Source organism: Podarcis liolepis, assembly GCF_965112155.1.
Source record: "Podarcis liolepis genome assembly, chromosome: 14".
In the NCBI taxonomy this organism is placed as follows: Eukaryota; Metazoa; Chordata; class Lepidosauria; order Squamata; family Lacertidae; genus Podarcis; species Podarcis liolepis.
Genome location: NC_139569.1, coordinates 4,056,444 through 4,081,470, shown reverse-complemented (window position 1 = coordinate 4,081,470; position 25,027 = coordinate 4,056,444). Strand labels below are relative to the sequence as shown.

The 25,027-nt window shown below is 48.0% G+C and overlaps 1 protein-coding gene across 4 annotated transcripts in view; it reads right to left on the bottom strand.

Moving 5' to 3' along the window:
- CARD11 (caspase recruitment domain family member 11) overlaps positions 1 to 25,027 on the bottom strand; it is a 335,243-nt gene that overhangs the window by 233,369 nt on the left and 76,847 nt on the right. For 2 of the 4 annotated variants that reach the window (XR_014518978.1, XR_014518979.1), the window contains exons 18-24: positions 23,614 to 23,710; positions 22,679 to 22,774; positions 21,394 to 21,526; positions 19,796 to 19,975; positions 17,610 to 17,734; positions 11,570 to 11,685; positions 10,031 to 10,920 (exon numbers count right to left, since the gene is read on the bottom strand). Coding sequence is in view for 2 of the 4 variants with exons in the window: in XM_083474687.1 (XP_083330813.1) it covers positions 10,716 to 10,920; positions 11,570 to 11,685; positions 17,610 to 17,734; positions 19,796 to 19,975; positions 21,394 to 21,526; positions 22,679 to 22,774; positions 23,614 to 23,710 (952 nt within the window). In the remaining 2 variants the exon portion in view is untranslated. Of the gene's footprint in view, positions 1 to 8,443; positions 10,921 to 11,569; positions 11,686 to 17,609; positions 17,735 to 19,795; positions 19,976 to 21,393; positions 21,527 to 22,678; positions 22,775 to 23,613; positions 23,711 to 25,027 lie in introns of those variants that run through there. The other 2 variants (XM_083474687.1, XM_083474686.1) reach the window with 1 other exon arrangement.

Sequence of the window (25,027 nt, the reverse complement as noted above, 5' to 3'; positions counted from 1 at the left end):
TTGCTCCCACAACCTGGGGAGGGATCCGACAGCCTTTTATCTCTGTCGGGGTAACAGCCGGTCCTGATCCCCCGGTGACTCACCTCCCTGTCTCACCCGAAGGCGAGCACTCCTCCTGCAAGTACTCAGGTCTCTCCTTCTCTCAGACCTCAGTCTCTGCAGCTTGGGAGATGTCAGTGGGTGACTAGACCCAGAAGCCGCCTCAGCCTCCCCTGACCCAACCGGTAGTGGAGCAGCTGTAAGTGATGGCCCAGCTGAAGGCAATGAGGTCATCCCCACATCTGGAGCCAGGGCAGGCTCAGGCCCCTGACTCGGCCTAGCTGGCGTTTGTTGCAGGGGAACCTGTGCAGACTGGGACTCTTCAGGATCAGGCCCCAGACTTGGTTCAGCTGCTGCCTGAGGCAAAGGATCGAGTGTGGACTGAGATTCCTCTGGTTCCGAGTCTGAGCCCCAGTCCCAGGCCATCACACTGGAAACCACAGGAGGGGAGAGGGCTCTCATGCTTGGATCCTGCTTGCCGGTTTCCCTTTGCAGCATCTGGCTGGCCACTGTGAGAACAGTGCTGCCTTCAGATGTCTTCTAAAAGTCAAATAGTTTATTTTCTTGACGTCTGCGTTCCACAGGGTGGGCACCACTATCAAGAGGGCCCTCCGCCTGGTTCTCTGTAACCTCACTTCTCGCAGCGAGGGAACTGCCAGAAGGCCCTTGGCGCTGGACCTCAGTGTCCGGGCAGAACTATGGGGGTGGAGATGCTCCTTAAGGTATACTGGGCCAAGGCTGTTTAGGGCTTTAAAGGTCAGCGCCAGGTCGGAAACGTACTGGGAACCAATGTAGGTCTTTCAGAAGAGGTGTTATATGGTCTCGGTGGCAACAGAATCTACTATTCTGTGATTCTATTACAGTGGTACCTCATGTTAAGTACTTAATTTGTTCTGGAGGTCCGTTCTTAACCTGAAACTGTTCTTAACCTGAAGCACCACTTTAGCTAATGGGGCCTCCTGCTGCTGCTGCGCCGCCAGAGCAGGATTTCTGTTCTCATCCTGAATCAAAGTTCTTAACCTGAAGCACTGTTTCTGGGTTAGCAGAGTCTGTAACCGGAAGCGTATGTAACCTGAAGTGTATGTAACCCGAGGTACCACTATATTCTTAAGCAGGTCCTTGTTTTCCACAGCATCTCCAGCCCCCTGATCCTTTAGCTGGAGCTATTGGGGACTGATCATGGGATCTTCTCCAAGCAAAGCATGGGATCTGCCATGGATCTATCAACCTTGATTGATGGAGCTACCTTCCTGGGATACTCTACAGGGGAAGGCAATTTAAGCAGAATGAAAAATCTGGAGCAACATACAAGCCCCCTAGTCCAGTTTATTAGTGAAGCTGACCCTTGTGAGAAGATGGAAAAGATTATTGTTAGGAGCTTATAGGAGGAAAGCCACATTTATTATCTGATCGTACCCTCATACTTTGTTGGTGCTGTTAAGGTGGGCAATAAAGAAACAGAAACTATAACCTTTTGCTTTGCAAAGCAGGGCTGGAAACCCCCATCAGTCCCAGCCCAGCATGATCAACAGCCAGGGATGATGGGAATTGTAGTACATCAGCATCTAAAAGGCACCAGGCTTCCCAACTCTGTTGTAAAAGCTGCATCAGGAGCAGTTTTTTTTAAATGGCGCAGCCTTAAGGCATAACTCATTCTTTGGTTTCAAAGAGCAGTGAGATCGATGTGACACCTACTTCAGAGTCAATAATCACTTAATAGAAGTTGCACGGGACTTGGGTTTTGAAGTAGCTGGCTTCCAAATCTGCAAATCTCCTGTGTTTAACGTGTGGAGCATTGGGGGGGGGGGGGAACAGTGCAAAACCCACATCAATTTCACTCAGTTCTGAGCTATATGAATACCAAAAAGTCAAGATTTGAAACAACCTTTAAAAAACTCTGTTGATACAAAAGCTGCTGAACATTTTCTCTCAGGATTGCCATCCAATTAAAGGATTTAGCGTCTTGATTAGTTTTTAAGTGTTTGGAGTTTAACAGCTGATTGACTAAACTTTCATCCCACAATCAAGACTATAAAATGCTGCCTTTGGGTTGCCCTGAACCATAACTTATCTCTGTAGTGAGTCACTACAGCAGTGTCAAATGGATCCAGTTGAGTTTCTTTGTGGACACTAGACTGTGCTGAGAAATTTCATATTTTTTTAAAGGAACCAGTTCAAATTCAACTTTTCCAAAGGGGAACTACTTCCTGTCCAAAGCTGTCCTTTTACAGAACAAACCAGTTTAATAGTTAAAATTCATCCAGGTGAACTTTTTAGTTTATAAAAAGTTCATCCTTGGCAAAATAATAATAATTCAGCATTCTGAATGTTACAAGCTGTTGTGCTGTGTAAAATGGGCCACACACAATTAAAAAGATACCCGACAGACAGAATGTCAGAAAATGTATTTCCCTACTAGAAAAGGCTCGCTCTCTTTCATTTGTGCCAGGCACACAGTTGCTGAAGGCACCGAGCACCATTTGCTTTGTACCTGTACTCCTCACTGCAAGCTGCTCCTGTTGGCAGACAGGAAATCTCTTCAGCAGGGATGATACAGGAAATGCCTCACATTCCTTCTTGCCAATTGCTTAGCAACTTAAGAGTCCTTAGCAAAAGCAGCACCTCAGTTGCTGCCTAATAAGCCTTAAAATCACCCCACACTTTACTTTCTAACTTTCTTTATAGATGTTCAATTGGCTGGATCTAGACGCATCAAAGAAGTGTTTCAGTTAAACACGTTGTAAACTTTGTGTGAGAAATCGGGTTGGCAAAAACCGAACTCCACAGTGCCACTGGTGTCACAGTGTTATAGCAACACATATGAAGTGCTTTTTCTTAGCTAATGTAGCTGAGTCCCAGGTCTCCAGAATCCCATGGGGACAGGCAGGGTTGGAACAAATGTGAAGATGAACTGGATTTTTTTCAAAGTTGTAGCCCCAAATGAACTGAATGGACCTGGTAATTATGGGAACTGCTTTCAGAGGAAGTTCAGAGATTTTTAAAAAAACTAATTCAGAAACATTCATTCCAAGCAGTGGCCCTGGGTGTTCTGGGAGGCATGAAAACTCTAGAACAGGCACGTCCAACAGGCAGATCATGATCTACCAGTAGATCACTGGACATCTGTGGTAGATCACTGGTAGATCACTGGCTCCCCACAAAGAAGCTGAACAACTTTGACCTTAACCCTGCCAATTTTTAACTCTGTGATTAGATCGCAGTCTCTTGGGAGCTGGCCACCCCTGCTCTAGAAGATCCACGTAGCAGGCGGGACCAGTCCTCTTCAGGCATTATGAAAGTTACATTAAACATGTTGGGAGCAGAGCAGGGATGAGCATGCTAGCTCAATCCCTTGTCCCCATTGGATTCCAATGCATGCAGGACGATCGTCAGGATCAGTAAGTCTTCTGTACTTGTGATGAGTTCTAATACACATAGAGCCCATGAGTGCAGAAGGCTCCCCATTGCCAATAGCTGACCTCCACGAATGGGGCAGAGCAAGCATGCTCATCCTCATCACCCCTCCGCCGTATTTTTCCTTGAATTTTTATGATTGAATGACTAGTTTATTGCTCTTTGGCCAATCAGGCCTAATGCATACGCTCATACTAATGCATGCATCACTAAAGAAAATTAAGCATTAAAACAAGTGCATACAGAGTACATTATCGTAAAAAAAACCTGTTTGTACACATTCCCTCACTAAAACGGGGCGATAAATTTATTGCAACCTGTGTGATCTTCAGGTGCAATCGATAGCTTTTGCTTCTCCTGTTTTAACAAATGTGGTGGTTCTGTACGTTGCGTCATAATCTGCAGCCGTAAAAAGAAATAGAGTTTTCCTTAAAGGGGAGCCATTACCAAGTGCTATTGCTGGGGATCCAGATAACGAGTCCTCAGATCTGAGTATTGGGGACACTCTGTTAAGGCGTGTACCATATCCTCACCCTTAAGGGAGCCTGGATCCACCTCTAAGGCTACTTAATTTTGTATTGTAACCCTTGAAGAAGGCTACTAACAAAGGAATACGTGATTAAGGTGGACTGGGAGGTTGCATGGATATATCTATAGTGCTGTGGCATAATGAAATATTCAGGTAGGGGTCAGGAGGGGACTGAATGGTGGTGGCTCCAGATTTTAGAGGGTCCTTGGACAAACCTTGCTCCACAGTCTCCCATATCCCCACATCATTGCTGCCAGGTGCTTCTTCTCCTTCTCTTGGTTGCCACCACCTGCTTTCTTGACAGGCAATGATCAAGCAGGCAGTGGCATCTACTGATTCTCCTTCTGACCACAACTTTTTTCTGGGCCAGAGTGAGAGGCAGGTGAACAAGCAGAGTTGCAGTGCTGAAGTGGAGCTAATCCAGGGGTCTCTTGGCAGTGGATTCCCTACTGGGGTTCAGGCTCATGGGAGTTGCCCATCCATGCCAATCAGTACCGGCCCTACCATTGGGCAGAGGTGTAGGACAGAGCTATGCATGCTGTGTGACTTACCTTGCTGTCCTCAGGTGTGCTGCAGGACAATGCCCATCACCAACATCCAAGGAAAATTCAGCTGCCACTGTGGTTGGTTTCTGCCTGAGGAACGAGGGAGGCACCATTTTGTCCTTTGCCTCAGGCTGCAAAATATATTGGGCTGGCCTTGATGCTGACCTTGGAATTGGCTTAGGAATGACAGATCCTTTCAAGAGGCAAATTGGCAGGAGTTCTTTGCTTTCCCAGAACACACATGAGCTAGCTCATGAAGTTTTATTGCTTCTATTAAGAACATGAGAAGAGCTAGTTGGATCAGACCGGTGGCCCATTAAGTCCAACATCTTGTTTTCACAGAGGCCATCCAAATGGGAAACCAGCAAGCATAATAAACTTCCACCCCCCTGGCGTATTATTATTCAGGTTGGTAGCCATCACTGTCTCCTGTGGTTTAACTATGCGCTGCACCACGAAGTTGTCACTCCAAGGGGAATTTTGAGAATATTTTGGCAACTTCATCTCACTTAAAATTTGGTGCAGCCAAGCAAAATTACTCCTGCTTCGTGGGCAATAATAATAATAATAATAATAATAATATTTATACCCCGCCCATCTGGCTGGGCTTCCCCAGCCACTCTGGGCGGCTTCCAAAAAAACATTAAAATACTGTAATACATCAAACATTAAAAGCTTCCCTAAACAGGGCTGCCTTCAGATGTCTTCTGAAAGTCTGGTAGTTGTTTATCTCTTTGACACCTGGTGGGAGGGCGTTCCACAGGGAGGGCGCCACTACTGAGAAGGCCCTCTGCCTGCTTCCCTGTAACTTGGCTTCTCGCAGGGAGGGAACCGCCAGAAGTACCTCGGACCTCAGTGTCCGGGTAGAATGATGGGGGTGGAGACGCTCCTTCAGGTATACTGGACTATATACTGGGCTACCTTGTCCCAGATGATCTTTAGACCCCAGCAGCTGAAGCCAATGCTTCCACTCCCACAGTTAGCTTCATCTGCTTTCCATGAGCTTCCACGGAACGGAATAATAAATTGCGCTGCTCAAGAATCCTAATTTTCCAGCAGCAGCTTGGCCTGGTCTGCTGGGCCGCATGATACAAACATTCTGCATTCCTGCAGCTCCATGATTAGTCTACTCGATGTGTGTAAGGTAGATTGATCATGTGGCCCACGACGGCAACCCAAGGCCATGAATACAGATCAGCAGGATCTGCTCAGAGAAATATCTAAGTCGGCTGTTGATGCATTTACAATCGCTGGGGCTAATCTCCATTTTAACTTGGTAGGAGGGAGAAGAAACATTCTCACTTTCCTCCTCCCCAAATTATGCTCTCTGCTATAGCAAATAGAGAAGGAGAGAGAGAGAGAGGAAGCGAAAGATTGACGGGCTAGCCTCCAGCCAGCATGCTGGCACCAAAGGAAAATCAAATACCGTGATATAAAGTTTGTGGGGAATTCTTACAAGCGACAAATCCCTTATGTGCTGAACTGCACAATCCTGGCTTTATATAATACAAAATCATTTGATTAGCTGGCCAAAGCAGATTGGTAAAGATAAGCTGTCTAATTTGTTTGTTTTTATCACTGCAGATGCTGAATCCCACCTCGCCAGCACAAAGCATCATTTACCATTCATTTTTTTTTTTGGGTGTGTGTGTGTAAATGTAAAGGACCCACGGACAGTAAAGACCAGTCAAAGGCGACTACAGTGGTACCCCGCAAGACGAACGCCTCGCAAGACGGAAAACCCGCTAGACGAAAGGGTTTTCCGTTTTGGAGGCGCTTCGCAAAACGAATTTCCCTATGGGCTTGCTTCGCAAGACGACAGCCCATAGGGAAATCTCCGGGACAGCGGGGAAGCGCAGCGCGTCTTCCCCACTGTCCTCGGACCTCCTCCCGCCGCCGGACATCGGAACGAAGCTCCGATGTCCGGCGGCGGGGGGGAACGTCTCCTCCCTCCAACGGACATCGGAACGAAGCTCCGATGTCCGGCGGGGGGGGGGAACGTCTCCTCCCTCCAACGGACATCGGAACGAAGCTCCGATGTCCGGCGGGGGGGGAACGTCTCCTCCCTCCAACGGACATCGGAACGAAGCTCCGATGTCCGGCGGGGGGGGGGACGTCTCCTCCCGCCGCCGGACATCGGAACGAAGCTCCGATGTCCGGCGGGGGGGGAATGTCTCCTCCCGCCGCCGGACATCGGAAGGAAGCTCCGATGTCCGGCGGGGGGGGAACGTCTCCTCCCGCCGCCGGACATCGGAACGAAGCTCCGATGTCCGGCGGGGGGGGGAACGTCTCCTCCCGCCGCCGGACTTCGGAACGAAGCTCCGATGTCCGGCGGGGGGGGGAACGTCTCCTCCCGCCGCCGGACATCGGAACGAAGCTCCGATGTCCGGCGGCGGGGGGGAACGTCTCCTCCCGCCGCCGGACATCGGAAGGAAGCTCCGATGTCCGGCGGGGGGGGGGAACGTCTCCTCCCTCCAACGGACATCGGAGCTTCGTTCCGATGTCCGGCGGGGGGGGGGGAAGGAACGTCTCCTCCCGCCGCCGGACATCGGAACGAAGCTCCGATGTCCGGCGGGGGGGGACGTCTCCTCCCTCCAACGGACATCGGAACGAAGCTCCGATGTCCGGCGGGGGGGGGAACGTCTCCTCCCTCCAACGGACATTGGAACGAAGCTCCGATGTCCGGCGGGGGGGAACGTCTCCTCCCTCCAACGGACATTGGAACGAAGCTCCGATGTCCGGCGGGGGGGGGGAACGTCTCCTCCCGCCGCTGGACATCGGAACGAAGCTCCGATGTCCGGCGGGGGGGGAACGTCTCCTCCCGCCGCCGGACATCGGAACGAAGCTCCGATGTCCGGCGGGGGGGAACGTCTCCTCCCGCCGCCGGACATCGGAACGAAGCTCCAATGCCGGGCGGGGGGGGGGAACGCCTCCTCCCGCAGCCCGGCATCGGATGGCTGTCCTGAAGACTTGGGGTGGGAGGACGGTTTTCCTTCCCACCGCCAACATTCAGAATGCTGTTCTGAATGTTGGCGGTGGGGAGGAAAAACCCTCCTCCCACGCAAGCCCCGGGAACAGAGGAGAAGCGCTGCGCGCCTTCCCCTCTGTTCCCGTACCTGTCCTGAAGGCTTGCGGTGCGGAGAAAAGCCCTTCTCCGCACCGCCAGCCTGGCAAGCGGTTTCCCTAAGAACGCATTAATTGATTTTCAATGCATTCCTATGGGAAACCGTGCTTCGCAAGACGAAAAACTCGCAAGAAGAAAGAACTTGCGGAACGAATTAATTTCGTCTTGCGAGGCACCACTGTATGGGATTGTGGCGCTCATCTTGCTTTCAGGCCAAGGGAGCCGGCGTATGTCCACAGACGGCTTTCAGGTCATGTGGCCAGCAGGACTAAGCCACTTCTGGTGCAAGGGAACACCATGATGGAAACCAGAGCGCACAGAAATTCTGTTTACCTTCCCGCCACATAAGCACCTATTTATCTATTTGCCCTGAGCTTGGATAGAGCAACAGGAGCTCACCCTGTTGTGCAGATTCGAACTGATGACCTTGTGACCATATCTATCTATCTATCTATCTATCTATCTATCTATCTATCACACACCCACACCCCTGAATTGTAGAGTTGGAAGGGACCCTGAGGATTATCTAGTCCAACCCCTTGCAAAGCAGGAATATGCAGCTGTCCCATATGGGGATCAAACCTGCAACCTTGGCTTTATCAGCGCCATGCTCTAACTAGCACTATGCTCTAACCAGTTATACATTTATAAATAACCTTTGAGGTTTCCTTCCTCTTCGGTGCAGGTACCAACTTTACCAAAACCACATTTGAGTTATTTTGGAACTCCTTGCATCTTTCCCTCTCAGCTCACAGCCTGTTGCAATCAGCGAAAGGACTAAAAACCGCAGCATTTCCAATGGTGCAATTTATTAAAAGAGAGAGAGAGAGACAGAAAGAACGAAAGAGCCTGTTATTTTTATGTGCTCATAAATGTTTATATAGAAGAAAATATGTCAAGTGACAAGGCAGCTTGCTATGGGCATGTGGAAAAACTCACTGCTTAATTTAAGATTTTTTAAAGTGGGGGAATTGTTCTAGCTGCCAGCTCCAAAGCCCGTGGCAATCTGTATTCTTCAAAGGGCTGGACGGGGAGAGTGCACGGTGACTGAACGCGGAGGGCACAATCTGCCAGGCGCAGCTGTGCAACCTTAATTTATTCTAGCCCATTGAGGTGCACAGGCACATAGAAGCACATGGCTGGAGGGCCTGGCGGACTGTTCTGTTTATACTACAGACAGCCAAGGTTTCTAAGGCCAAAGCACTGTGATATCACTTTAAACATTCATGGCTCCCACCAAAGAATCTTGGGAGCTCTCATTTCCTTCGGGTGCTGAGAGTTAGTAGGAGACCCCTCTTCTCCTCCCAGAACCACAATTCCCAGACTTTCCTGGGAAGCGGGATTGGCTGTTACACTGCTCTGAGAAATGCAGTTTTTTTAGGGGAAGAGGCGATCTCCCATCAACTCTCAGCATCCTTCATGGACTACAGCTCCCAGAATTCCTTGGGGCACGCCATGACAGTTTAAAGAGGAATCACAGCGCTTGCTATGTCAGGTGTGAATGTGACCTAAGGCAAAAGGCATATCTCAGGCAAACTCAGCTCACCAGATGTTTTGGGACTACAACTCCCATCATCGCTAGCTAACAGGACCAGTGGTCAGGGATGATGGGAGCTGTAGTCCCAAAACACCTGGAGGGCCGAGTTTGCCTATGCCTGGCATATCTGCACTATGGACTTCAGCTGGTTTAAACAGGAGAGCTCTGGCTAAATCACTCGCCGTTTCTCGTCAACGTTTTTGGCAGTGCTGAGAAAGGCCTTCCCCTTTGCAGCAAGCTTGCGACGCTCCTTAGGGATACACCCATCTATTCATTTGTGTTGCCCTGCTCTCTGTGGACCTTGGCGATGTCGTCACACAGTCGCAGCTGATTGGCTATGCCGAGATGTAGCCATCCTGCACTTCGTGATCCCTCACTGGGTGGGACCACGGGGGTGTATTGCTCACTGGGTGGCATCACACATATTATTAATCTATAGAGGAGGCGGCAGTCATCGTCGGAGCCAGGGGGTGGGTGGGAGAACTCTGCCAAAGCTGCAACAGCCCCTGCTGTGGGGAGCCATGATGCAGAACAGGGTTGGGGGGGGGAATGTGAATGTTTGCAGAGATGAAGTATGTGAAATATTTCTGCTTTTCCAAGATTGATGACTCTTCTATCTGAAAACTGAAAAATGCAGAGTACAGTGGTGCCTCTGGTTAAGAACTTAATTCATCCTGGAGGTCCGTTCTTAACCTGAAACTGTTCTTAAGCTGAGGTACCACTTTAGCTAATGGGGCCTCCCGCTGCCGCCACGCAATTTATGTTCTCATCCTGAAGCAAAGTTCTTAACCCGAGGTACTATTTCTGGGTTAGCGGAGTTTGTAACCTGAAGAGTCTGTAACCTGAAGCATCTGTAACCTGAGGTACCACTGTATTCCACGCAGTAGCACAAAACAGCCTTTCCCAAACCTGGGGAAACTCTGGACATTATGATGCCATGGGGGGCAGGAGGGAAGAGTAGGACGTTAGGGATCTAAGAATTTTGAGTTCTTTGGTGGAAGTGGTGGCAACCTGGCATGAAACTGGTTATGCATTTTGTAGTGAAATATAAGCGCTGAGCAGCCCGAAACCTCTTCTGTGGAATACATTCATTTGTGGTCGGCATGTGGGGCCTCTCCAAAGAGACTATGTCAGTGCAGGGAGTGGCAAGGGGTGCTGCCACTTCTTCCAAGCAACTGCAGAAGCCCTCTTAGTGTGTCTCCCATGTTGAGAACTTAAGCAAGAAGCTTTGAGCTTCTCTTTGAGATCTCCGTCCTTCAGTCACGGCTGCTCCGGAAGAGGCAAGTGTCAACCCCTCTGAGTGACAAGATCCTGGTCAAAATCCTAAAGAGGCATCTGGGATGTCCATTGCTGTGCACTCAGAGCCTTTGATTCCTCTCTCATGCTCCACCTTCTGCCAGTTGTCGAGAGTCCCTGCCACTGCTATGGATGGAACCAGGGCTCTACATCAGAGGTATCTCAGAGCCTCCAGCGCAGCTCTTTGAAATGACCAGCTAGTTCCTCATTGTCCGCACCCCCTGTTGGGCTTCACAACTGATCCTCGTCGATCCAGATGGTCTTCTGCTGTTCTTCCCAAACCTTCTCCTTGATGATCCGCAGGAGGTCCTCAATGCTGCTCCAGGCATCGGCCTCCAAAGAGGAGTAAAGGCATGGCAAACCCTCCAGTTCTTTTTCATTCTGGCGGCATGTCCGTAATAATTCGTCCTCAACCAATGGGTTTGGGAGCAGCTTCCTGTTTCATGCAAGGAAACCAAAGGGGATATGCATTTAATACGTATGTATGTGCACACAGCCTCTTTTTCCTTCTGTTCAAACGAATCCCCCAACTTATTTTCACACTCCTGAGCCAACCCCCTCCCCCACAAAAAAAGCAAAGTACTAGGAAGCGTATAGGCCTGATTCTTTCATGAATGCACCTGTATGACACTTAAGAGTGGGAAAATATGTCAGTTTTGGTTCCTCTTAGCTTCTCATTTTTCCAAGTTTAAGTTCAGTTCCCCACAGCTTCAATTAAAAAAAGAAATCCTCATGAAAATTCGCCAGTACTTTCATGTGAATTTTGCATGACACAATTTTGCAATCCAACTTCCCTGAATGCAATGCGGTTTGTATCATGCATTTTTTTTTATTTACACTCAGTTTTGGGCACACTTCCCAGAGTTCTCTGTGAAGAAGGATTGACTGTTAAACCACTCTGAGACTTGTAGCTCTGGGAGGGAACTTGTGGGTTATCCAAACAGCTCTCGGCGCCTTTATCAAAGTGCTCCCAGAAGCCTCTGGGGGAACCCACGACAGTTTCAAGTGGTAGGATATTGCTTTAAACAGGTGGCGTGAAAGTGGAGCCATGTGTGTTGTGAATGTGGTATTGAATTGCGCCATACCTGAACTTCTTGATATTTTTTTCCGAGACTTTAATAAAGAGAACAATAGGATATATCCTGGCTTTGATTAAATCCTTTGTGCAGCCGATCCCAGCTTCAAGCAGGCAATGTTTGTTCTGTAAACAGGAAGTCAGGAAAAGGACTTTGGTATGCACATCTTGGGGCTTGTAAGCACACAATCTCCAACAGGTCAGGCCAATCACGTTCCACTGATCGTCCTTCTGATCAAATGGCTTTGTGCGTCAACCTTCCCTTTGAAGTTGTCCAAGGACTTGCCCCTCTTGTCCTTTAGCCCGGATATTTCTGCCTACAACGTTCGCTCTTCCAGCTCTGCTCTCTTAAATGACTCTGCCCATCTTCCTTTGAGTCTCCTTAGGCCTGGTACCCCCACCACCCTCACACAGCCACATCTTGCCAAACTCAACTTTACTACAAGGCCACTGTGGGGACCCAGGAAACCACAGGAGGGGAGAGTTGCTCTTGTGCTCAAATCCTGTGTGTTGGTTTCTCACAATAGCTGACTGTTCAGCCACTCCGAGAACGAGATGGACCACTGGACTGATCTAGCAGGCTGTTCTGAAGTTCTCAATCTATGGCTGGTGCCAGTTCTGTGGCTCACCCCAACCCCTGGCCCCAAGCCTCCATAAAGCACCGTGTTACTTGGATGATGCTGCACCACTAAAGATTTTGGCAGTCCATCGGCAAAACCCATCCTTTCTCTCACCACGGGATAACTTGCTGCAAAGGCCCCCTTTCCAAAAGAGAATTAACTGATCTGAAGGCGGGGATTATGTCAAAATGAAGGTAGCATGTACCAAACGTACCAACACAATTGAACTTTGTTTGCTCAGTTGCAACATGTTCTGTAATTACTTCTCAAAAGAAAGAGAAAAACCCTCCACCACTCTCGTCTGGCTGTTTGTTCCCTGCTGCGTAACAAGCATCCGGAATTTCATGCCATCTGTTTGGGTTTGACATTATAATCTTTGTTCTACACATCATTGTCTCTTTCTGCAGCTCAGACCCTCCTTTTGTGTGTGTGTGTGTGTGTGTGTGTGTGTAGCTCTCTCTCTAACAGGTTCCCATCCTTTCCATATCGGTGCATGAAAACCCAGCGAATGAAACCTAAAAGTGAATTTGAGAACTGAAGGGTGCTTGGCTGTGTCAAGGCAGATCACGCAACAAAGGACTGGAAAAAAAAGTGGAGGGAGAGTGAAAGAGAGAAGGGAGAGCTGATAATGAAAAAAAGACGATGAATGGAAAGAGAAAAGATTAATTGTGAAGAAAAGTACATTTCATTATCAAACTAGGAAGAGAGTGACAGAAAAGAGAATAAGAGAAGGATCCCACACCATTCTATGTATCTTCCTATATACATAAAAACGTAAGGCTGTCATCACACAGCCTCCATTGAAGGATTTGTATTGCTGCATCACAGTCCTAGATGTGCAAGAAGTCAGAGCGCAAACCCCACTGGAAGATTTCTAGAGCAACATCAGGGTGAGGCAGAAGAGCAAAAGAGAAGGCAGGTTGTACAACACCAGTGGTTTAAAGTGGTGGCGGAAAGTGGTGGTTTAAAACAGCTGCAAAAGTTTGGGTAAAGCAGGGTTGGAGGGAACTGACAGGGAACAATGGCAGAGGTTTGTGTCAAGTACCTTCATACAATGGAATATTTGAGAAGGAGAAGCACTAGGAGGTTAATGCGGTGGGGTGAAGCTTCTAGTCTAGTATATGTATCTGCAAATAGTGAACTATGAGCATGTATTTATGTGGACAAAAGGGCACCACCAAGGCAAAAGAAGAGAGTAGCAGCAGGTTTGGAGGAAACTCAAGATTGGCAGAACTACAACAACATTCTTCCCCCAAGGGGGAGGATCCAACAGGAACTGGGCATGCTTAGTGAACATGCTCCCCAACTGGGGTGGGAGTGGAATGGAGTATTATGGAAGGTGGTGTGGCTAAATGGCTGGAACATTGCACAGGAGTGCTATGCTGCAACATTCTGTTGCAGTCCCCAATTATTGTTGTTGTTGTTGTTGTTGTTGTTGTTGTTGTTGTTATTTCTTACTAGCCCTTCACTTTAAGGTGGGTTACGGCAATTAAAAAATAAAATATGAAAAACAGTTTTAAACAAGAATAGGGTTATCTGGTCTATGAGATTCTGAAAAGAGACAGTGCCCAAAATTCTGCGGGAGTTTGAGGCGGTTGGGAAGGGAGCAAAAGAGCACAGGGCCTGATAAATTGTTTCATGGTCTAAGAGTTTATCCTGATTTGTGATTAGCACTGCATGTGGTTTATTTAGTCATGTGGCAATGTCTGCTGTTATGCATATTTTCAGTAATTATTCCTCTTTTATGTGTTTTTTTTTTGGTGTTTTTTTTTAAACCTGATGCTCTTCTTTGTCTCTGGAGAATAGTTACAACCTGTTCAGCAGCTGAAACTGAGAGAGAAAACGATGACAGCTGACTTTTATACGAAAGGGACAGCTGGTAAGCGTTCTTCCACTCCCACCCCAGTTGGGGAGCAATCCCACTAAGCATGCCCAGTATTGCCCTGGAAAAATACATGCCTAAAATTCTCAGTTGCCGTTCCACCCAGCTTCCTCAGAGGGAGGCTGGAGTAAGGCTTGGAGGAAACATGACCCCCTAACTGGGCTCCTCCCCCTACTTGTGACTCTCTCCCAGTCAACCAGGGTTGCCTCCTGGGGAAGAAGTGTTGGGGTGTCAAAGGTACAAAATGCTTCTTCAGCAGCATGAGGACAAGTCTCCGGAGCCCTACACACAAGGGAGATGCCTGATTCCTCAAGTTCTCTGGATCATGGCCCTGAGGACAGGCCAGGAAGGGGTGAGACAGCATTACCAACTATTATAAGCGGCTCCCTTGAAGTCTAAGCAGTACTGAAGCAACACCTCTGTTCTCTGTTGGACAGCTCCTCTGTTCTCTCTCCCTCTCCCTCTCTTGGGACACCTATTACAGTGGGGGCTCGCCAATGTGGTGCCCGTGGGCACCATGGTGCCCTTGAGGTCTTTCGCTGGTGCCCCTGAAGTCTCTGAGCCCCCTCCTTGGTTATGATGTGGTTACTCTCCCTCCCTTGAAAAGCATTTAGCAGGGGTCAGCAACCTTTTTCTGCTGTGGGCTGGTCCACTGTCCCTCAGACCATGTGGGGGGCCGGATTATATTTTGGAAAAAAAATGAACGAATTCCTATGCCCCACAAATAACCCAGAGATGCATTTTAAATAAAAGGACACATTCTACTCATGTAAAAACATACTGATTCCCGGACTGTCTGCAGGCTGGATTGAGAAGGCGATTGGGCCAGATCCGGCCCGCGGGCATTAGGTTGCCTACCCCTGGCATACAGTGTAAAGGAAGAAGTTGGAAGAGTGACTCTCTTCCCCACTTCCTCTTTCAGCTGTGTTCTTTCCAGTGCTCAGATGAATTCTATTGGACCAGACTTATGCACAGATCCCTTGGAAAAATGAACTGTGAGTGTGTGCATGCACTTTTTCTTCTCGGGCAGGGGTGATCTGGGGGAGTGAGACAGGATCAGAGTGGGTAGCGCCCATGCCAGGCCCCATGTGCTCACAGGCCTAAACTGGCTGGTGACCCCTTCTATTAGAGTGTTTGGGAAAGGTGAAAACCTCTAGTTGGTGGGAGGTTGGAAAATGTGTGTGTGTGTGTGTGTGTGTGTGTGTGTGTGTGTGTGTGTGCAAAAGGCAGTTGGCCGATTCAGAAAACACAGAGAGAACTGGGGCACCTGCACATTTCCCCCCCCCTTTTTAAATGTATTTTTATTAAAGATTTTCTTGATTTACAAAGGCATGTGCAATGTCTCTCTCTCATATTTTTTTCCACGTAAGACATTTTTTTAAAAAAAACAAATCGGTTTCATTTGTTGAGACATTAGGAAGAATTGTGGGAAAGAGGTGGAGGGGGGAAAGATGAGTGGAGTTGGGGTTGGGTGGTGATGTTTCTGTTTTACTTGGTATATGTGGGATTTTGTGTCAGCGTTGCTTGTGTGGGTTCTCTGTTGTTCATTTGTGTTCCTTTGGTGGTAAGAGAGGTTGTGGTTGGCCTAGGGTGTGGCTGTTCATTTGTGGTTGGCTGTGGTGGTCTTTGTTTTCATGTGTGAGTGGGGTGGGTGGGTGTTTTGGATCAGGTTAGCCATATCGATTTATATGCTGTTGGTGGATTTTTCTCATTGTCTTGTTGGGCTGTGTACGAGATAAAGACCTGCACATTTCTAACCAGAGATGGGTGAAATTGAGGAGGAGGGTGAGGCTGCTTGGAGAGAGAAGCTACTCAACTTTCTTCTGCTTTGCAGGAGTGCTTGTTTCCCACCCTTAATGCTACACACACACACACACACACACACACACACACACACACACACCTTATAAAGATACCTTAAGTGTTCCTGTCCTTCCTTTCCCAAAAGAAACAGAACCCAATAGCACTGCGCTGGGAATGGCTCACGGTTTGGGAGATCCCACCACAAGACCTTCAGCATTACAGAAAAGGCATATGCGCTGCACTGCCCAACAACGTAGGCCTGCCTTCTCCAGTGTAGGGTCCCTCCAGCTGTTCTGGATGGTAACTCCTATGCTGACGCTAATGGGAGTTGTAGTTAAAAAACAGCTGGGGAGAACAAAAGAAGATCCTGCTGGATCAGCCCAGCATCTTGTTCTCACAGTGGCCAACCAGATGCCCATTTGCCCATTATGGGAAAAAGACAAGCAGGACTCGAGCACAAGAGCAACACTCTCCCTTCCCATGGTTTCCAGCAACTGGTATTCAGAAACATCACTGCCTCTGACTATGGAAGCAGAGCAGAGCCAACAGGGTTAGTAGCCCCTGACAGCCCTCTCCTCCATGAATTTGTACTGTGGAGTACAGGATCAGGTTCAAGGTGCTGGTTTTAACCTTTGAAGCCCTATACGGCCTAGGACCCCCGTACCTACGGGACCGCCTCTCCTGGTATGTCCCACGGAGGACCTTACGGTCTTCAAACAAAAACATCTTGGAGGTCCCGGGCCACAGGGAGGTCAGGCTGGCCTCAACCAGAGCCAGGGCTTTTTTGGCTGTGGCCCTGATCTGGTGGAACGCTCTGTCCCAAGAGACTAGGGCCCTGCGGGACTTGACATCCTTCCGCAGGGCCTGCAAGAAAGAGCTGTTCCGCCAGGCCTTTGGCCAAGGCACAGTCTGACCCCCTCCTTCTGTAATCCTCATAGAACTCTAGCCCAATGGTTGCCATTAATTTGATTCTGAATTGATTTTAGAATGAGTTGATTTTAGAATGCATTTCAATTAATTGATTGTGATTTGATGTACAGTGGTGCCCCGCAAGACGAATGCCTCGCAAGACGGAAAACCCGCTAGACGAAAGGGTTTTCCGTTTTTGAGCTGCTTCGCAAGACAATTTTCCCTATGGGCTTGCTTTGCAAGACGAAAACGTCTTGCAAGTGTTCCGATTTTTTTCCGCTCCCCCCCTTTTTCTAAGCCGCTAATAGCCTTTTAGCCGCTAATCCGCTAAGCCTTTAATAGCCACTAAGCCTTTAATAGCCGCTAAACCGCTAATAGCGCTAATCCGCTAATCCGCTAATCCGCTAATAGGGTTGCTTCACAAGACGAAAAAACCGCTAGACGAAGAGACTCGCGGAACGGACTAATTTCGTCTTGCGAGGCACCACTGTAAATTGTGTTACTTTTATTGTTGTTAGCCGCTCTGAGCTCAGCTGGGGAGGGTAGGATATAAATAAATTATTATTATTATTATTATTATTATTATTATTATTATTATTATTGCCACCCAAGTTGGTGGCCATCACTGCCTCCTGTGGCAGGGAGTTTCAAAGTTTAACTCTGTGCTGCATTGAAAAATACTTTTAAAAATCTCAGTTGAATCTTGCAACATTCAATTTCATAGGATGCCCTCCACGCCAAGGGAGGTGGACCTTGGCATTAAAAAAAAGGTTTCCTCGCTCCAGGGTCAGGCCAAAGCACACTGGAGAAGGGTGACCCAGGACTACCCCAATTACCTTGGCAGCGACCGCGTCAATATTTGCAGTAAAAATGCATTCATGGGTGTGAGGATTCTTCTCACGGGAATAGATGATTGTTTCTGTCTTTTGCCTCCTACAGAATTCTTCTTTTGTTATGATATCTGGAAAAGAAGGCAGACGAAGACAAACTTTGTAGTAAGCATGGAAGATCTCCAACCATGGTTTGGAGAATCCTCGCCATCATCAAACAGACGGACAGACGTCACCAAAACCAGGTCACTTTCAGATGCCACCTTGGCAAATAAAGAGCGTTTTGCTTTTATAAGACCTTGAAACACTTTCCTTACTCCTTGATAAAGTGGAGGGAACACTCAGAAGGGGCAGACCCTTGCCACACTTTTTCAGAACTTATTTTAGTCGGAAAGAGAAGAGAATGATAACAAAGACAGGAATTGTGGTTTGTTTCCCCTGTGCGATAGTCAAGAGGAGGCCATTCACAGTAAATCCAGCTTCTTAACAACCCTTTCAGGTAGGTTAGGTTGAGTGGCTTTTAAAAGTCATCCGGTTGACTTCACAGCTGAGTCGGGGGGATGTAGATCAAAGATCCCCACATCTAAGACCAACATTTCATCTGGTGCACCTCACAAGCCCTTATGATGAGATGGAGGCTTTGGACATCCAACTTGCCTCATTCCTATGTCTGAAGCTTGACTTGAATCCAAACTGAGCCACAGTCGATGCTTCAGAAACCCTAAAGTACTGAGATGAATAGGACACAGCATATAAAAGGTGCAGGATAATGATTTGCTCTTGTTATTATCCTCAGATTTACAACTCCAGGGCTTTAGCTGGCAGAGGACATAGCTGGCTGTGTGTTTATCCACAAGCTAGTTAAATCTGCTAAACCTGAGCATGATCTGTTTCAAGAAAATGCACAGGGACTGCCAGGACAGGAGAATAGCTGGCGCTTGTGTGATTGCCAGCCCACCTTGCAGTGTCAGACACCTTTGAAAGGCCGTATTTTGACAATGTGTGCAATATCTGCAACAGATATAACAAATGGATATGCATGAAAAGGGTCTAACAACCCAAGGATTGTGTTGCTTGTTGGAGCAGACCAAGGAGGTGAATCTAATCCAGAACTCAGCAGCAGCCAAATAAATTCTTCTGGGAATTATACAAAGACGGCTTTCAGACAATGGCTGACTTCTACTATTTGTTCCCAGCATGGAGCTGATGGGAGTTGAGGTCCAAAACTCTAGAGGGCACCAGTTGGGTGAAAACAGATCTAGAGGTGTCTTGCTTCTCAATGTGGGGCACCCTGTTTAACTGTAATGGCCGCCCGCCGTGAATTTGTCCAATCTTTATTCAAGGCCAGTGGTGCCAGTGTGCGTCCCTTAATCATGATTAGGGCATGATCCTATGCACTTTACTTGGAAGGAAATCCCTACTGTGTTCAGTGTGGCCTAAAGAATATGTTGGATCTGTTTGGTTTGAAGCAAGGAAGTTGTGGATCTGTATTGACAGGTTAGGTCAGGCATAGGCACCCTCAGCCCTCCAGATGTTTTGGGACTACAGCTCCCATCATCCCTAGCTAACAGGACCAGTGATCAGGGATGATGGGAGTTGTAGGCCCAAAACATCTGGAGGGTGGTTTGCCTATGCCTGGGTTAGGTAGTGCAAGGGACTGCGCAGAGGAGGAATGGTGGAGACCACTTCCCCAGCCTGACCCTTCCACAGAAGAAGACAGTTCAGAATTACAACAGGGGTTTGAAGGTGGTCATAGCTCAGAGGCAGATGAGAGGGAAACCTGGGAAATAATGGGAGAAGAGGAGGAGGAAGAGGAACCACCAGGAGGGCAACAGCTGACAGACACCGTGTCTTTAGAAAGCCTTCCAGACCTCCCCTCTCCCAGAATCTGGAGAGCCTTGGAAGTAGTAGAGCAGAGGGCTCAGAAGCAAAGGACCCTCAGCGCCTTCCATAGAAGAGATGATGAATGAGGAAGTGGGAGAAAAAGGGAGTGGAGAGTCACTCGGGACAATGTCATTATTCCAAGAGTCTGCATTCCAAGCCCCTCTCTATAAATATTGAATAAAAAGCAGATGGTAAGGACTTTCCTTGTCTTATCCTTTCCTGGCAACCTGCCATGGGGGTTGTTTCCTCTGTCACCTGACAGGTAGGCATTTAACACACCCAGCAGATGCTCTCCCTGGTGAGATTACCTGGCTTGCATAGATTGAACTCCAGGGCCCCTCCTGAGTTGAGAAGCTTCTGGATGAAGGTCTTGGAGAGCATTGTGGGTGTGAAGAGGACAGGGCGCCGACGGTCACAATGGATGGGTCTCACCGAGCTGTACGGGATCAGGCTGAAGCTCTTGTTGATCTCGCTCACTGAGTCAAACTCTGGGGAGAGAGGGGAGCATTTAAACTCCAGAAATGCACTCAGGGGACCACTATGAAAAGTCCTAGAGTGGGATGGGTGGTGTCAGAACACAGAGAAATGCATCCATCAGACAAAAGGCTTGGTGGTGACGGGTGCAACAGAACCTACCAGTCTGGCTAGAAAACAAGTGTGTAATGTGCAAGATGTGCAACAGGGTGTCAGAAGAGGTCAAATAATGGATTTGCACAGACCCTGCTTGTTAAATACAGTGCAAAAAATTAAAATCTTGCTCAAATTACAGTTTGTTACATTAAAGTGTGTTGGTTATTACCTATATTCTGCACAGTTTCTAAGCATTTAATGAAACCAAAGCCAGACCCCTAAGTTTCAACACCACAGATAAAGTGCATCACAGAGCACTTATCACCTTGCTACTGAAAATCTTTAATGTGGGTTCAATAATAAAACTTCTCCAATGCCCCTGTAGTTTTCTGTGCTTTTAGATTTCACTGCCTTCGTATGCTGGAAGCTGGAGAGAAAGTGACATGTCTGCTCTGTGCTGGACCCAAAGTTTGGGCTTTGCTGGAATCCTAATAGGGAAGCAGGATTTGCTGGAGAGTTGATGCTGTGAGCCCCTCTATCCTAGGATTTCCCAAACTTGGGTGTCCAGCAGTTTTAGGATTACAGTTCCCAGCATCCCTGACTGCTGGTCCTACTAGCTAGGGATGATGGGAGTTGTACTCCAAAAACAGCTGGAGACCCAAGTTTAGGAAACCCTGCTCTATCCTATATTCATGTTGTAAAAGGTAAAGGTAAAGGGACCCCTGACCATTAGGTCTAGTCTTGACTGACTCTGGGGTTGTGGCACTCATCTTGCTTTACTGGCCGAGGGAGCCGGCATACAGCTTCCGGGTCATGTGGCCAGCATTACTAAGCTGCTTCTGGCGAACCAGAGCAGCACACGGAAACGCCGTTTACCTTCCCGCCGGAAGGTAATACCTATTTATCTACTTGCACTTTGACGTGCTTTTGAACTGCTAGGTTGGCAAGAGCAGGGACTGAGAAATGGCAGTTCACCCCATCACGGGGATTCGAACTGCGACATTGTGATTGGCGAGTCCTAGGCTCTGTGGTTTAACCCACAGTGCCACCTGCTTCCCTCTTATTCATGTGCAAATAAAACCAAATATTCTAAAGGCTCCACAGTCTCCACTACCCATCATTCCAAGGAAACCAAACCCTGGGTAAGCACAGGAACCCCTGGAAACTGGGGCACGTGCAACACTGTGTTCACTAGCCAGCAGGGATGCAATAAGGATTTCCTGGTAGCCATTGTCCTGACCATCCCAAACCAACTTTGCTCTCCTTAGAATTCTCTTCCTGCCAAGTTCCCAGGCACATCATTGAATGCCAGCCCCTCTGCTAAGTAACTTGGTACCTTCAAATCTGTCCAGCAGGGCCTTTGTCACCGGGTGCCCCTCTGTCCTGACCCGCGTGTCTTTTGAAGTGACGATGCGGACCCGCTCGTTGCTGTTCATGCGCTTGTATTTGTTCTCGGACCTGCTGACAAACTGAGAGCAGAGGAGAGTCCCTTGTCAAGCCAAGCTTTGTTGGCATTTCTGTTCCTGACACCAAGGCAGGCCACTTGTTGCTTGTTGAACAACCAGGATGGAAGCACAGAGTGGAAGCACTTGCATCCCCATGACAGAGTCATTGGTTTGGGAGCGCAGTACCCTCTGTTCCCATTTAAAAAGAGGTACCCCCCACCCATAACTTGGCCTCATGTGTCTCTCTGGTAGGCAACAATGGGGAAACAAGAACTTGCAGAAAATGAGCCATAAGCCAAAGGAACTGCGGTGAAAAAGGCAGGCTTTGGTCCTGAATGGGGTCACTGTGCCCCTGAAGGACCAGGTGCGCAGCCTGGGAGTCATTTTGGGCTCACAGCTGTCCATGGAGGCCCAGGTCAATTCTGTGTCCAGGGCAGCTGTCTACCAGCTCCATCTGGTATGCGGGATGAGACCCTCCCTGCCCACAGACGGTCTCACCAGAGTGGTGCATGCTCTGGTTATCTCTCGCTTGGACTACTCCAACGCGCTCTATGTGGAGCTACCTTTGAAGGTGACTCGGAAACTACAATTAATCCAGAATGCAGCAGCTAGACTCGTGACTGGGAGTGGCCTCTGGGATCATATAACACCGGTCCTGAGAGATCTGTATCGGCTCCCAGTACGTTTCTGAGCACAATTCAGAGTTTTGGTGCTGACCTTTAAAGCCCTAAACGGCCTTGGTCCTGTATACCTGAAGGAGCGTCTCCACCCCCATCGTTCTGCCCGGACACTGAAGTCCAGCTCCGAGGGCCTTCTGGCAGAAGTGAGATTACAGGGAACCAGGCAGAGGGCCTTTTCGGTAGTAGTGCCTGCCCTGTGGAACATCCTCCCACCAGATGTCAAAGAAATAAGCAACTATCCTACTTTTAAAAGACATCTGAAGGCAGCCCTGTTTAGGGAAGTTTTTAATGTTTAATGCTGTATTGTGTTTTCAATATTTGATTGGGAGCAGCCCGAGTGGCTGGGGAAACCCAGCCAGATGGGCGGGATATAAATAATAATAAATAATAATAATAATAATAATAATAATAATAATAATAATAATTATTATTATTTCATTTGCCAGCTAAAAACATATTTGGCACAAAAGGGATTTTTGGAGAGTTACTTGTCTACCTGTAAGATCTGACCCAAAAGGAAACTGGCCCGAGAGAGGCGAGGGCTGGCTTTGGGGTCACTTGGTGGCAGAACCTCTTCTGGCTGCAGTGTATTCTAGTAGAAAAGAAAAACATTGGAGAAAGAATCATCAAGCCTGTTCAATGTACCTTTGTTGGCAGTTCTAGGCCCTAGAATCATAGAATTGTAGAGTTGGAAGGGACCCTGAGGCTCACCTAGGCCAACCCCCTGCAATGCAGGTCAAGTGTGGGGAACTTGTGGCCATCAGGGTATTGCTGGACCCCAAACCCCATCAGTCCAAGCCAGCATAGCTAAAGACCAGGAATTGTGAGAGGTGCAGTCCAGCAACAGATCTCTACTCAGTTTTCGATACCATTGACCGTAGTACCCAGTGCTTTTTTATGGGGGTATGTGGGGGTACGCATACCCCTAAACATTTTGTGAATCTAAATTTGGCCTCATTGAGGGGCAGTATTTCAATATGAGTAGGAAAATGAGAGTACCCCTAAATATTTTTTAGGGGGGGGGGAAAGCACTGATAGTACCGTTCTGAATCGAATGGTGCAGATTGGAAGCCCTGTTCCAGAGTGGTCTTCTCCTCGCTCCCTGCCAGGGTTCAAAACTTCTGTTATCATGATGAAATCCCCTTGATCTGAAGAATTTCTAGAATGGTAACTGCTGACTGGCTGGATGTGGAGGAGTGGTGGGAGGCACCAGCCGGGGAACCCCCCCCCAGGGAACCCCCAGAGGAAGAAGACTCTGAGCCAGGGGACTGGCGGTTGCATGACGATGAGTGGTCAGAAGGAGAAGGAGTAGATTGTGAGAAGGACGTGTCAGCAGCAGGAGAGGGAACAGGGTTTAGTGAACCGGAAGATGCTGTGGCAGAGAGCAGCTCAGATTCTAAGGCTGAAGCAGATGTGGAATTGGCTACTCACCCGAGGGGTTCGGAGTGTACCGTACGAACTGTCCATCTCATCCCTGTTACCTCTATTCATCAGGCGCTGAAGTTTCACTAGGAGGAGCTGCTGCGCTCTGCAAACCATTGAGATTATTGTCACTAACATAGGGATTGAGGAGGGATTTGGCCATTCTGCTTTTTGCAATGGGCTTACCCAAATTGACAGTCTGGAACTCGATGGCAGGTTGGAAAGCAACTCCTGACGGAATTACATGCTTTCCCAGATTTCACAATGTTGTTTTGCTGAGCAGAAAGTGCGCCTGAAAACACGTTCTTTTACTGTTAAAATGTGTACAGAATGCAATTTTTGCGAAAAGGTGCATTGAAAATTATGCATGGATAAAATAATGCATGCAAGTTAAATGCAAACTTTTCATGCGTTATTTCAAAAAATCCATGAAAAGGTGGAAGGAATGGACAAAACAGGGCAAAAATGAAACAGGATGGACTATCCTTACTAATAGATATATTTTTGTGTTCACTTTCATGTAATATACAGACTGTACTCATTAATTGGCAGGATAACTGCATTGTAAAATTTAGAGAAGTGCATAAATTTTAAAGGGTAACTAAGTATCTGTTTGTGTATTGCTTTGGGAAGCAGGAATTAGGTAGGTTTTGCATTAAAATGTGAACCAAGTCAAATGTTTATCCCGTCCCGAGCTCCTTATTTATGGCATTTTCAAATGCAAATACACAGAGTTGTCTCATTCCAAGTCCCATTCCATTGGCCACTCTGACTGGCAGCAGAGACTTGAGTGGTCACGGGTTGCACAATGGCCCTTGTGCAAGAAAACAATGCGATCTACGACTCCGGCCTCTCAGAAGATTTTTATTGCTCGCAGCCAAAGGCTTTTGCAAAACTCAAACGAGCTCGAAGATATATTAAGCAAACTGCAATTGCAAATACAAATACCGAAAACACCATGTCTATAAAACACAGTAAATAAAAGCCAGAATCGAGGATAAAATGCAGGCAATGAAAGCAGAGGTGTTTTTTTAAAAAAATGCGTGCACGCACAGAGGCAAAGGAATCAATAATAAAAATCACCCTTAAATCAGGGCATCACCATGACAATGTATAGCTGTCTCTGGAAGCAATTTTGCAGGAATCTTCGAAGCAGCTACTGCATAGAACAGCTCCCTTAACCCACTGCACCATCGGGGCAGCCAAGCCATTTTCACTGTGTTGCTTCCACTCGCTCAAGTGCGGACAGCCCTCTTATCAGCACCTGGCTTCCTATGACCCACCAGCTTTGGAACCTGCCCCAAGCCCTTCACTTCAGTTCCCCCAGCGCCCCAGAGTGACACCATGTTGGGTGCCCCAGAGCAATGTGGGAAATCAAAATGGCAGCCCCATGCCCAGCCCCCTTTGGCATGCAGTGAGCACT